Genomic DNA, 14,133 nt, shown 5'->3' with positions numbered 1-14,133 from the left:
TCACGCGTTCTGTTTGTTTCTACCAGACATGACGTGGGCGATAATAACTCAAATTATTATCGCCCACAACAACAAGCACAATACAAATAGGTACTATTTTTAACTCTAGACGACTTAAGTTCAAAGGCGGCATAATATTATGCTTGGCTTGACGACGAACCGATGCAGAATGTTGTTCATCGAAAAACTTGACGTCATAGTTAGTTCTTTGTAAATAACATGTCTATAACAGATTTTAATGACGTGAAACCAGTGAAACTAAAATTGCGTACTTGTAACGAACGGAGCTTTTTTTAATCTTTTTAGGGTTCCGTACCTCTAAAGGAAAAACGGAACCCTTATAGGATCACTTTGTTGTCTGTCTGTCTGTCAAGAAACCTACAGGGTACTTCCCGTTGACCTAGAATCATGAAATTTGGCAGGTAGGTAGGTCTCATAGCAGACATTCGGAGAAAAATCTGAAAATCATGAATTTGTGGTTACATCACACAAAAAAAATTAAATTGTGGTCATGAACAAATACTGCTATTTTGAACTTTCGAAGTAAGATAACTATATCAAGTGGGGTATCATATGAAAGGGCTTCACTTGTGCATTCTAAAACAGATTTTTATTTATTTTTATGCATTATAGTTTTTGATTTATCGTGCAAAAAGTCGAAAAAACACGACTGCAGTACGGAACCCTCAGTGTGCGAGTCTGACTCGCACATGGCTGTTTTTTTTTAGTCTGGGCTTTATCAATGAACGGAGCTTATTTTGTGTATCATTGCATACTATAAAACAGTTGTAGGGCATAGATCAATGAGAGATAAATCGATGTATTATGGCTTAATATAGATCTAGAACAACAAAGAATAGAATAATAGCTGAATACGTTTGTATGGACAAGCGCGTAAGAACTAAGAACCCTTAAAGGGATAACTCGTTCACTCAATCAACAGCTGATAATAATAATTCACAAATTTGTATTTCCCTAATAAAATTCGCCAGCGGCGGCATCGCTTCGCGAATCATCTATTATTTGTTAAATTCGGAAGATTTATTCAAATGAAATTATCCCAAAGTCCTGATAAATCGAGTGTTTCCCCATTGTCGAAGCCGTTGGCATACAACGTTGAACGATTTGCTTATTTGATTGTATTTGGGAATGTATATCTTATGCCCAATTGGGCAAATAATTATTAGGTCCATAATATATGCATACGGAAATTTTATATTCCTTATAGTATGCGACCGGTCGAGATGGAAATCGGGTGGGGGACGCCCCGCACACCCGCACAGGCCCCGCGCTAACCCGGTGCGGGATAGCGCGGGTAACTTGTGGGTGCGGGGTCCAGATAGACCCCGTCACAAAATTGGTCATCAGCTCTAGAGTCTAGAGCTGATATCCCCCCCCCCCCCCTCCCTCGAAACCTACCTAAACACTCGATTCTCAATATAAAACTTCTGTTTCTGTGAAATATCTGTTCATAGATAATATTTAATATATACTATTACTAACGAAATATATGAGTATCTTAGGAAGAAGAAGGAATAAGCATAATTTTATTTGATACTTAAAAATAAGTTTCTTAAGTATCAAATAAAGTTAAGCCTTATCGGTAACAGATCAAAGGACTCGCTCCCAAAAAGTATATCCCAAAAAGCTTCAATAACGTCTTCGTCCAGTAATAATATTTTACAACTTTGAGCTGTAAACATTTATTAGGTACTTATTTTCGGGCGTCGCGCTATAAAGAACGAAACATCAAGTTGTTTCTGTTGAAATTCAATTATAATGATTTTACTTGGAAAACAATATTTTGAAAACAAAAACCTTGATACATTTTATTGCTTTTCTGTTTAGACATCTGTAAAGGTAATACGTAGCCTACGGCGTAGGCCCTACGCTATTGAGCATAGACAGTTACGATAGAGGCCTTAGTATCAGATATCATCAATGTGGATGGAGTTTTGTAGTCGAAACACTGCAGCAATAAAAATAGTAAACTGGACTTTAACTGCTTTGTTTTAATGCTTAAATTTGTCCATATTTATTTACAGCCAGCGGAAACATTGTGAAATTAAAATCTGTGGTAGATACTGAAGTTTTAACTTGAAGCCTCGAGACCCGTAGCCCCGTTTGACCCTTTCGGCCAACAGAAAAAACCAGCACAACAACTTATGACTTTAAATCAAGGATCTTTAGGTCCACTTTACTTTGACGTTATTTTGTTACAATTTTCGAATTCTATTCACCTTGGTGAGTGTAGAATCTCATACTAAGCACACAATATACACATAATAAATAATTGTTATTCACGTTCTACGGCCTACGCCGTAGAAGCGAATTTATATATTTTCATTGATAATAATATTATGTGAGTCAGTGTCTCCTTTTCTATAAATCCATACTTCAATACTCCATACTAATAGTATAAATGCGAAAGTGTGTCTGTCTGTCTGTCTATCGGTCCGTCTATCTGTCTGTCTTCTACTTTTCACGGCCCAACAGTTTAACCGATTTTGGTACAGACTTTCTTACATCCCGGGGAAGGACACAGGCTACTTTTTACCCCAGAAAATCAAAGAGTTCCCACAGAATTCTTAAAGGCCCACCCGTTTAACCGATTTGTATGAAGTTTGGTACAGAGGTTTGCACCCCGGAAATTTACGGGACATGTGCAACTTTTTATCCCGGAAAATCAAAGAGTTCCCATGAGAATTTTTTGACCTTAAAAAATCTAAACCAGTGCGGACGAAGTAGCGGGCATCATCTAGTAGATTATAATATAGATTATAATAAATAAACTCACCTGGGGATCATTTTTAAGTCGAATTTCATATTCTCTACTTGCATTTACAGATCTCTTACTTAAATGTGGATGTGAAAATAAATAGTAATGTTTCAAGTCCCCAATCTGAAACAAAAATATATTACGTTAGTAAATGATATTTTTAAATATAGATAATATTATATGAGTGGTGATAGCCGAGTGATTAGGACGTTGGCCTTTTTATATTCGGGAGGTCCAGGGTTCTGGGCACGCACCTCTAACATCGGAGGTATACCTATATCCATTTTAAACGTCCCTGGCGCAGTGATAAGCGCTGTGGTCTTGTTAGTGGGAGGTCCCGGGTTCGATTCCCGGCAGTGGTTTGGAAATTTTATAATTTCCAAATTTCTGGCTTTGTTTATTCCGATACAAGTTAGCCCTTGACTGCAATCTCACCTGGTGGTAAGTGACGATGCAGTCTAAGATGCAAGCAGGCTAACTCTTCGGTTTGAAGTTTGGGATCGGTTTAGATACTACGCGGCATCGTACCGGAACGCTAAATCGTTTGGCGGCATCGCTTTGCCGATGTGTCACTAATCGTGGCCAAAGCCTCCACTAGACCAGACAAGAGACAATTTAAAAATAATTATAAATGGGAATCGAACTCGGGTCTCAGTAGGTACTCACCACTGCGCAAGGGAGGTCTTCGAAAAATAACGTCGCTTTTAAATAAACACACGTTTACCGTTTGTTTAATTTATTTGTGGTAAGACTGTTCTTATTTATTTTAACGTAGGTACCTATTATACCTATAGTCCGCGACAGGTTGAGATGGCAATCGGGGTATGAGGTGGGGGACGCCCCGCACACCCGCATGTCACCCGCTCTCACCCGCATCAGGCAAGCGCGGGGACTTTGCGGGTGTGCGGGGCGTTCCCTCCCCGATTGCCATCTCGACCTGTGGCATACTTATACCACTTATACTTAGCTACTAATTCCAAGTTTTTTTTAAAGAATATTAGCCATGTTAAATGACTAATATTCCCCTTTCCTCTCCAACTAAGTGTCAAGCTTGTGCACGTTTCTGTTCCGTGAGCTTGTGCTAGGAGTAGGTACGACAATAGTGCAACGGGAGGGATTTGAACTGCCGACCTTTCGGTTTTCAGTTCACTCCTTTTACCCGTTGAGCTATTGAGGCTCGTAGTTATAAGTTACAAAGGCAATAAACAATGCAATTTCGTAGCAAACATTCTGGTAATTTTCGTACATACTAATTTTAAATGTTTCTTCGTTGGCAGTCATTAGCTCACCACTTATTAATTGCAGTATAGAATATTTCCAAGAATAAACTTATTCACCAACGCTTAACAAAGCAATTTTAATGAAAATTCTAAATGGCTCTTGTTTTAATAAAGCTTCCTCCATGATTTTCCTTTCTTCTGTGTGTTCAGTAAAAATTGTTTTAGATTAGTTATCTAAACTAATATAATATGTATTGAAAAAACAATATAGCATTGTTAAAATGATTGTTTTTACCTGTGTTGGCTTTTTATGATTAAAGAAATTCTTCAATAATTACTATGAATTCCTCCATTTCGGTAATGTCCCATAACCATATGGGACATTGCCGAATTAAATTAGATAAGGTTAGCTTTAAGTTTTATTGTAATATTTTCTTTAAAAAAAAATGAAAAAAAAATATGAGATGATTTATGCCAACACGTGGCGGGCACGAGCCGTGCCACGTACGAGGCACGGATTCAAAATATCACAAACATTTAATATGAAGCAGTTCATGCTTCATACATAATCACATATAGTGGTTAGGACGTCCGCCTTCTAATAGGAGGTCGGGGGTTCGATGCCGGGCACACACCTCTAACTTTTCGGAGTTATGTGCGTTTTAATTAATTAAATATCACTTGCTTTAACGGTGAAGGAAAACATCGTGAGGAAACCTGCATGCCTGAGAGTTCTCCATAATGTTCTAAAGGTGTGTGAAGTCTACCAATCCGCACATGGCCGGCGTGGTAGACTATGGCCAAAACCCTTCTCACTGTGAGAGGAGACCCGTGCTCTGTAGTGAGCCAGTGGTGGGTTGATCATGATGATGACGAGTTCATGCTTCGCCGTGTGGCATCCGTGTACGCACACGGCCCGGTGAAGCATAAGCCCGCGCCTGTTGGCATAAGTCATCCCTAAGTCTTTGCGCTAAAAATGTAAAATTATTGTTGTTTGTCATAATACCTAGTAGACACTATGATAGTATAATTCTTTTTTTTTTAGGGTTCCGTACCTCAAAAGGAAAAACGGAACCCTTATAGGATCACTTTGTTGTCTGTCTGTCTGTCTGTCAAGAAACCTACAGGGTACTTCCCGTTGACCTAGAATCATGAAATTTTGCAGGTAGGTGGGTCTTATAGCTGGCTTTAGGGGAAAAATCTGAAAACCGTGAATTTAGGGTTAGATCACATAAAAAAAATGTGGTCATGAACTAATAATTAGTATTTTGAATATTCGAAGTAAGATAACTATATCAATTGGGGTATCATTTGAAAGGTCTTTACTTGTGCATTCTAAAACAGATTTTCATTTATTTTTATGCATCATAGTTTTTGAATTATTGTGCAAAATGTCGAAAATATACGACTGTAGTACGGAACCCTCAGTGTGCGAGCCTGACTTGCACTTGGCCGGTTTTTTTAATAGATATAGCGAGCAAAAGAGCAGGCGGGTGAGCAACCTGATGTTAAGTGATTACCACCGCCCATGAACATTTGCAGCACCAGAGGAGCCGCTGATGCGTTGCCGGCCTTTTAGGAATTTGTTGGTCCGCCCCTTGAATAACCCCATGTTGTAATCTAATGGGAACACCGCCGATGGGAGTTGGTTCCACAGTTTGCACTAGCGTGGAAAGAAGGATCTGGCGTAGCGGACGGTCGAAGTGCACCAGACACCTAGGTGGGCAGGGTGAAATTCTTGGTTGGTATTAACCAAGAAAATCAGATTTAGAGTAGGTATTTAGCCGTAAAACTTATTTCGTTTATCTAAATGTAGGTATAAAAGGAAATGGCGACTGACTGACTAAATGACTGATCTATCAACGCACAGGTCAAACTACTGGACTGATTGGGCTGAAATTTGGCATGCAGATAGCTATTATGACGTAACCATCCGCTAAGAAAGGATTTTTGAAAACTCAATGCCTATAAAGGCGTAAAACAGGGGGTTGAAATTTGTGTAGTCCACACTTTGTTACCAAAAACTTCCGTGCAAATCATGTAGAGAAAAACACGCTCTTTTATTTGGTATAATTACCACGTAAAAGCTGCCATAATAGCCCCGCCATTTATTATGGTTTAGACGTTTTAATTCAAGCCGTATGTAGTGAACAGAAGCTGTTTTGGCACGGCACACGGCGTTTTTGGCTCGGCTGTAGCATTCAATATTAACAAGCCCGCATAGCAAGTTTTGCGAAATTGTCTAAATGGCGAATTGCAATCAAGAGGCAATTGCAATTTGTCAAAACGTGTGCGCGTTTAAAGAAATGGGACGAGCTGAGTGGAATTTTTGAGTAAAGCCAGCCAATTTCACGTAATGGGGGTAACTGTAACGTATTACTTAGCTTTGTGTTTATTGTTTTCTGTGGGTAAGCTGATTTCGTCAACGTATCCACGTATTGCAATTTGTCAAAACGTGTGCGCGTTTAAAGAAATGGGTTGGGCTGAGTGGAGAAAGCCAGCCAATTTCACGGAATGGGGGTAACTGTAACGTATTACTTAGCTTTGGGTTTTTTGTTTTCTGTGGTAAGCTGATTTCGTCAACTGTAATTCACGTAACTGATAAAATACATTTTTTTGGCCTAGGGCGTTTGTGCACTCATCCGCAATTTTACGGATCCGTGAAAGAAATACGAATAGAATGTACCTACGTATTTGTATGACGACAACTTCGAAGAATCACGGATACGAACCGGATACGGATGAGTGCACAAAATATGCCCTTAGGTACCTATACGTTGCCAGCGCTAATAACCCACTACCGGCAACACAACCTAAAAGCTGAGTCCAAAGAAATGAGATGGTCCCAATGTCAAAAATAAATTATTTCTTAGTAAGTAGGTACCTAATTATTAAATTTAGGGTCTTCCGTGGGAACTCTTTGATTTTCCGGGATAAAAAGTAGCCTATATTACTCATCAAGCCTTTAACTTTCCCTTGCAAATGACGTCGATCCGTAGTTCCGTTGCGACGTGATTGAAGGACAAACAAACAAACCAGCAACTAACACACTTTCGCATTCATAATATGAGTAGTGATTAATCACCGATGCAAAAGGTTAGGGAGCTATTTACACCCCCAACAAACCACCAGCTAACCACAATATCTTAAAAGTAGGTATTCTCATCATAACAACGACGAGACCACTCAAACTGGAGTGTAAATATTTGATATCGTTCAGCTGTTTCATCTCGTCCTTTCTCGTCTTAACGATAATAAGAAAAGTTTATTTCTTAGACTATGTGTAAATACACAATTTGCAAATTGCTTTATTGTTACTAACCTTTTTAGGGTTTCATACCTCAAAAAGAAAAACGGAACCCTTATGGATCATTTTGTTGTCTGTCTGTCTGTCAAGAAACCTATAGAATACTTCCCGTTGACCTAGAATCATGTTATTTGGCTGGAAAGTAGTTCTTATAGCAAACATGCAGGAGAAAGATCTAAAAACCGTGACTTTGTGGTTACATCACAAGAAAAAAATTAAAACATGTTCTTGAACAAATATTAAGTACTAGCTTATGCTCGCGACTTCGTCCGCGTGGACTACATAAATTTCAAACCCCTATTTCACCCCCTTAGGAATCGAATTTTCAAAAATCCTTTCTTAGCGGACGCCTACGTCATAATAGCTATCTGCATGCCAAATTTCAGCCCAATCCGTCCAGTAGTTTGAGCTGTGCGTTGATAGATCAGTCAGTCAGTCAGTCAGTCAGTCAGTCAGTCAGTCAGTCACCTTTTCCTTTTATATATTTAGATATTGCTATTCTATACCCGCACCGGGTTAGCACGGGGGCTGTGCGGGGGTGCGGGGTGTTCCCACCCCGATTTCCACTTCAACCTGTCTTGTATCTACTACAGGTAATGTAAAATACAGGAGAGCGATGAGGCAAATAAAATGTATAAAGGACACCTTCCACACGTGACAATACATTTACATGAAATAATTAATTTGAAGGCACAGATAAAGGAAAATATTCAGAGGCGACAATAGCGCCCTGAAGTGTGAAAACAAAGGCGGGAAATTGAAACCCCGCTCCGACGCGCGTTCTTAATTAATGCGATGCATGCTTTATATTCCTTTAAGGAGGATAAAGCGTTTGGAACGATGTAATTGCAGATGATTTTGATGGAATTATACTCTCTGTTCTGTGGTTAATCTTCATTTAATACCGGGTTTAATTATAATTAAACCGAATAACACGACGATATCTCTTATACTATCTATATTATGTGTTATTAGTAAAGTTTATTACTTTTGAAGTGTTAAGCATCCAGTCCATTAACTGATCACAGACCACCAGCTAGACGCCTAATAGCTGGACACCCCCGATCGCCAAGCTTAGGCAGTGGCTTAGCATAAAAGTCGGCCCACGCCCGTTCGGTACTCTCATTCCGTACATTGTTTTGATTACGTGACTTTTGAGTCCACCAACCACAACAAGGCATTCTCCATTCTAAATAATATCTGTCCCGGCTTTACTCACATGTTGAGTCGACGTTAGCCCGACTAGTTTCGAACCCATACGGGGTCCTTTTTCAAGGGACTTTTTCCGTTCGCGCACGTGCCGCGGTTTTGACTGCACGTACGCCAACGGACTCCCTTGAAAAAGGACCCCGTATGGGTTCCAAACTAGTCGGGCTAACGTCGACTCAACACGTGAGTAAAGCCGGGACAGATATTATTTAGAATGGAAATTACTCACGGTAGTTTAAACGCTAAAAAGGCATTCTCCCCTGTCCCCAGCTAATATTTTACGATTTTGTTTTCATGATAAGATAAGATATGCAAAACCTTGTATATACCTACTGTGTTCTATCACTTGTATACAAGTGATACTGATATTATCTGATACTGATACATTGTGTGATACTGATATTATTAATGCGAAAGTGTAGTAAGTAAAATAGCTACCATAATAAATTATACTTTGTAGTTGTTACGCATTTCAGTCTGAACAATTCGGAAGCTAATTTTGTTTTCCATTACCATAAATCTTGTTGCAAGGGCAAAAATAATAGTAATTTCCTTAAAAAGTTTTCAACAATTGCTAGTATTAAAGTTACTGTTCTACTAAGCACCTATTGTGAGACCATGGCCAAGTTTCTTGGTGAATTTGCCATAATTGTAGGGTACCCTACTTAAGTGATGCCGCGTGTTTCTACACGATTTAATCGAGTATTCGACTTACAGTACGCGGCAGAAAGTAATCTACTTCGGCCTATAGAATGACATTTCGGCTTTGTAGAGCGTTGTCTCTGTCACTCATACCTATATGACGTTTAGTCGGTCTCAACGACAGAGACAATGCTCTACAAATCTGCTATCTCCTTCTAAAGGTCGATGTACATTATTTTCTGCTGCGTACTAAGTATTTTATTCTAACAATTCGACTCTATATCTCAACAAAGTATAAGATTTTATCTTTTAAATACTTGTATTTTTTCTCATTTCCGGAGTAAATTATAAACGCTAAAGTGTAGCGACTATCATGCAAAAGTGTGTTTGTTTCTTGGTTTGTCCTTCAATCACGTCGCAACGAAGCAACAGTTCAACGTGATTTTTTGCATGGTTATAGTTAACTGTAGTTACTAGTTAACTGTAACCAACTTCAGGTCTGAAAAAGACATAGGCTACTTTTTATCGCACAAATTCATAGGACTCCCACGGGATTCTGAAAAACCCAAATCCACGCGAACGAAGTCGCAGGCATCTGCTAGTTTCTTTTAAATAACTAGCTTAAGCTCGCGACTTCGTCCGCGTGGACTACACAAATTTCAAAGCCCTATTTCACCCCCTTAGGGGTTGAATTTTCAAAAATCCTTTCTTAGCGGATGCCTACGTCATAATAGCTATCTGCATGCTAAATTCCCGATCCGTCCGGTAGTTTGAGCTGTGCGTTGATAGATCAGTCAGTCAGTCAGTCACCTTTTCCTTTTATATATAAAAAATAATAATAATTTTGTAGCAACAGGTACACAGTTTTGTATTTTAAATTTTATTTGGTGTTTTTTGTACTTTAGTAAATTAAGTAGGTACATAATCCAAAATTCAGTTATAAATTAAGTTACTTATACATAGTATATATTTTTCTTCCTTTCTTTCTTTTCTCTCAGAGCCTGATTGTTATAGGTTTTGTTTTACAAATAAATAAGTAATGTTTTATAGAAAAAATTTAACTGCAGTGTTTGAACCCACAGCGAAAATTAGACTTCAGTTTTTTAAAATAAGTCACATCACTACAGTATTCGTGACTCACAAAAATTAGGCCTGCAGACATTGTAAAAGTCGGCTCTGTTTTATGAAAATTGAACCCACTAGGGTTGATTCTTTTACTCACAAAATATAACAATCTAAAGTATACTTTATGATCTAATAAATAATTTAATGGTTTCCTGTAGTAATAAGTTTCACTATTTCGTAGCCATAACGATGTGAAGTATAAACAGAAAGTTGTGTAATACTTTCTAGCACCATAATATTTAAGTTTCACTAAATGAGAGAGTTTCCCTGGAGTTTCTCTACGTGATCAAATCAGAAATGAAGAGAACCTGAGTAACTCGCATAGCTCAGTGGGTTGTGAAGTTGAAGTGGCAATCGGTAAGGCACCATAGTTCGAAAAACTGATACACGACACTAAAGACTATTTAAACTAAAGCTACGAGGGAACTAAAACCTTGTACCTACTTGAACTTGTACCTATATCAAATATTTGAAAAGAGCAACCGCCGAGTTTCTTGCTGGTTCTTCTCGGTAGGAAAGGCATTCCGAGCCAATGGTAGATGCATCCGACTATTCGTAAGTGCTTGTAAAAGTTTATACGAAAAAAAAAGATTTTTATTTTATTTTTTATTTTAAACGTCCCGCCCTGGTCTGAGAAGCTACCATACAAAATACTTACTTGAGTACTTAATGCCAATCCGTTGAAGAATTTAGTTAGGTACTTGAAAACCAATAGTTACTAGTAGGTATTCACGGAAATGATGCTGTTCTATACCTAATAAGGAAGCCCTAAATTTCCAACTAAACCTGAGTTTAGTTAATATGAACATGGCAATTTCAACTACTTGATGATACCCGCGATATCGTCTGTTTTTGGTTTTTATCCCGCGGGAACTCTTTGTTTTTCTAGCAGGGTATAAGCTTGACGACCTCCCTAGCGCAGTGGTAAGCGCTGTGGTCTTATTATTGGGAGGTCCCGAGTTCGAATCCTGGCAGGGATTTGTAATTTTATAATTTCTAAATTTCTGGTCTGGTCTGGTGGGAGGCTTCGGCCGTGGCTAGTTACCACCTTAACGGCAAAGCCGTACCGCTAAGTGATTTAGCGTTCCGGTACGATGCCGTGTAGAAACCAAAGGGGCATGGGCTTATTAAAAACTGCCATACCCGTTCCAGGTTAGCCCGCTACCATCTTAGACTGCATCGTCACTTACCACCAGGTGAGATTGTAGTCAAGGGCTAACCTGTATCTGAATAAAAAAAAGAAAAAAAAAGCTATCTCCATTCCAAATTTCAGCCAAATCCATTCAGTAGTTTTTGTTGAGAGTAACAAATATACACACACATAGACATACTTTCAGCTTTATAATATTACTAGATGATGCCCGCGACTTCGTCCAAGTGGATTTCAGTTTTTGAAAATCCCGTGGGAACTCTTTGATTTTCCGTGATAAAAAGTAGCCTATGTCCTTCCCCGAGATGCAAGCTATCACTGTACCAAATTTCGTCAAAATCGGTTGAACGGATGGGCCGTGAAAGGCTAGCAGAGAGACAGACAGACAGACACAATTTCGCATTTATAATATTAAAGTATATGGATGGACAGAACCCTACTGGATTTATAAACCACAAACAAACAATGGGTTGAAATACAATATAATTCTAGTTCACGCGGCCACAAAAATAATGATTGATTACTGTTAATACGATGTATTTATAGGTGTTTTAACGGGTTATTGAAACATAGAAACAGTTTTATTCACAATGCCGACAGTCCCTAAATATATGGGGTGCCAGCCAGGTAACCTCCCAGTGTGCTTGGGTGCTGCTCCGAGGGGAAGAGCAGTATTCGGGCCGGTGCACCCCGGTAACATAGCTAATAATTTATCATCGGGGATATTGTTGGCTATGGCTAATGACCTGGCAGGGGGAGGTTTCTCCGCGTGTCCCTCTGACTACCAGAGGACACAGAGTATGAGGCGAAGGATGGGATGCGGGCAACGTTAACGGACGTTAATTAATAATTTTAAATAATAAACTCTAGCCCCATAAACTACCGCTAAACAAAAAAAACCGGCCAAGTGCGAGGCAGGCTCACCCAACGAGGGTTCCGTACTACTGTCGTATTTTTTCGTCATTTTGCACGATAACTCAAAAACTATGATGCATAAAAATAAATAAAAACCTGTTTTAGAATGCACAGGTGAAGCCCTTTCATATGATACCCCACTTGATATAGTTATCTTACTTCGAAAATTGAAATACAAATTTTTAGTTTGTGACCACAATTTAATTTTTTTGTGTGATGTAACCACAAATTCACGGTTTTCAGATATTTCCCCTAATCACAGCTATAAGACCCACAGTACCTACCAAATTTCACAATTCTAGATCAACGGGAATTACCCTCTAGGTTTCTTGACAGACAGACGGACAGACAGACAACAAAGTGATCCTATAAGGGTTCCGTTTTTCCTTTTGAGGTACGGAACCCTAAAAATCACGTCATTTTATTACTACAGTCCAAGACCCTATTCACATAGATTTATTTTAACGCAAAAATGCGACCTACGCTTACACCTAATACAAGAGTATTAGCTTTTAAAAAAACGTAAAGGGCGATGTGTGGTTGTCGATATGAAAAGAGCGGCCATTTTGGCACCCAGGTCACGTCCCTGAAAGCGTTTTCGATAAAGATTTGTAAGAGGTTCAGGCATTCATCGTACGCTTGTAAATGAACAAAGCGCTACTTTGAGACAGTTTCCTTTATTTCATGACTTGGGTGTAAAAATAAATCCATACATCTAAAACGGTATTGATATTTTTAGTTTGCTAACTTTTCACGGCCCATCCGTCTGACCGATTTTGGCAAAATTTGGTATAGAGCTAGCTTGCATCTCGGAGGAGATAGGCTACTTTTTATTCCGGAAAATCAAAGAGTTCCCACAGGATTTTTCAAAAACCTAATTCCACGCAGATGAACTCGCAGGCATCATCTCATCATCATGACCAACCTAACCCTCACTACAGAGCACAGGTCACCTCTCAGAGTGAGAAGAGTTTTCTACCAGTCATAGTCTACCACGCTGGCCAAGTGCAGATTGTGAGACTTCACACACCTTTGAGAACATTATGGAGAACTCTTAGTCATGCAGATTTCCTCACGATGTTTTTCTTCACTGTTAACAGTCTTCACTCGGAAAAGTTAGAGACCGGGATTAAACCCCCGACCTCCGATCAGGACGCGGACGTCCTTAACCACTAGGCTATCACAGCTTTTTATCATCATCCATACTAATCCATACTAATATTATAAATGCGAAAGTGTGTCTGTCTGTCCGTCTGTCTGCTAGCTTTTCACGGCCCATCCGTTTAACCGATTTTGACGAAATTTAGTACAAAGATAGCTTGCATCCCGGGGAAGTACATAGGCTACTTTTTATCCCGGAAAATCAAAGAGTTCCCACGGGAATTTTAAGTTGTATAGTATAGTAAGTTAATATAATATTATCTCTGCCGCTGAGAAGGTCAATTTTGTAATCTTATACTACTAAGCAGTAACAAACCCCCAGGTATCTAGCTCATGTCGTGAACAGTGATGTGGCACCTAATCGATATTGCTTTGATCTACTTCTAGCTTCAAGCTGTAAGTTTGCGACGCCTAACATAAACAAAGCTGCAGCCCAAGCACGATTTGTGCGACAAGGCTTTATCGCACCTTTTCTTCCATTTATTTAAATTACAAGTAAGGCTTTCGCATGACGACAATCATGCTTAATGAAAAGCAATGTCTAAGTTGCCGCGCTTATCTTGAAGATGCCTAGTTACTTGCCTCCAAGACACTTAAATTATCATCATCATGTTCACCTCCACCT

General features: G+C 39.1%; 1 protein-coding gene across 2 annotated transcripts in view; it reads right to left on the bottom strand.

The window, feature by feature from the left end:
* Positions 1 to 14,133, bottom strand: part of LOC117989987 (furin-like protease 2) — a 47,919-nt gene that overhangs the window by 17,756 nt on the left and 16,030 nt on the right. The window contains exon 2 of one of the 2 annotated variants that reach the window (XM_034977401.2): positions 2,798 to 2,902. In XM_034977401.2, coding sequence (XP_034833292.1) covers positions 2,798 to 2,902 — 105 coding nt within the window. Of the gene's footprint in view, positions 1 to 2,797; positions 2,903 to 14,133 lie in introns of those variants that run through there. The other variant, XM_069504394.1, reaches the window with a different exon arrangement.

The sequence above is a fragment of the Maniola hyperantus genome, chromosome 17, assembly GCF_902806685.2.
Source record: "Maniola hyperantus chromosome 17, iAphHyp1.2, whole genome shotgun sequence".
NCBI classification, from domain to species: domain Eukaryota; kingdom Metazoa; phylum Arthropoda; class Insecta; order Lepidoptera; family Nymphalidae; genus Maniola; species Maniola hyperantus.
This window is presented reverse-complemented; position numbering and strand designations above follow the sequence as displayed.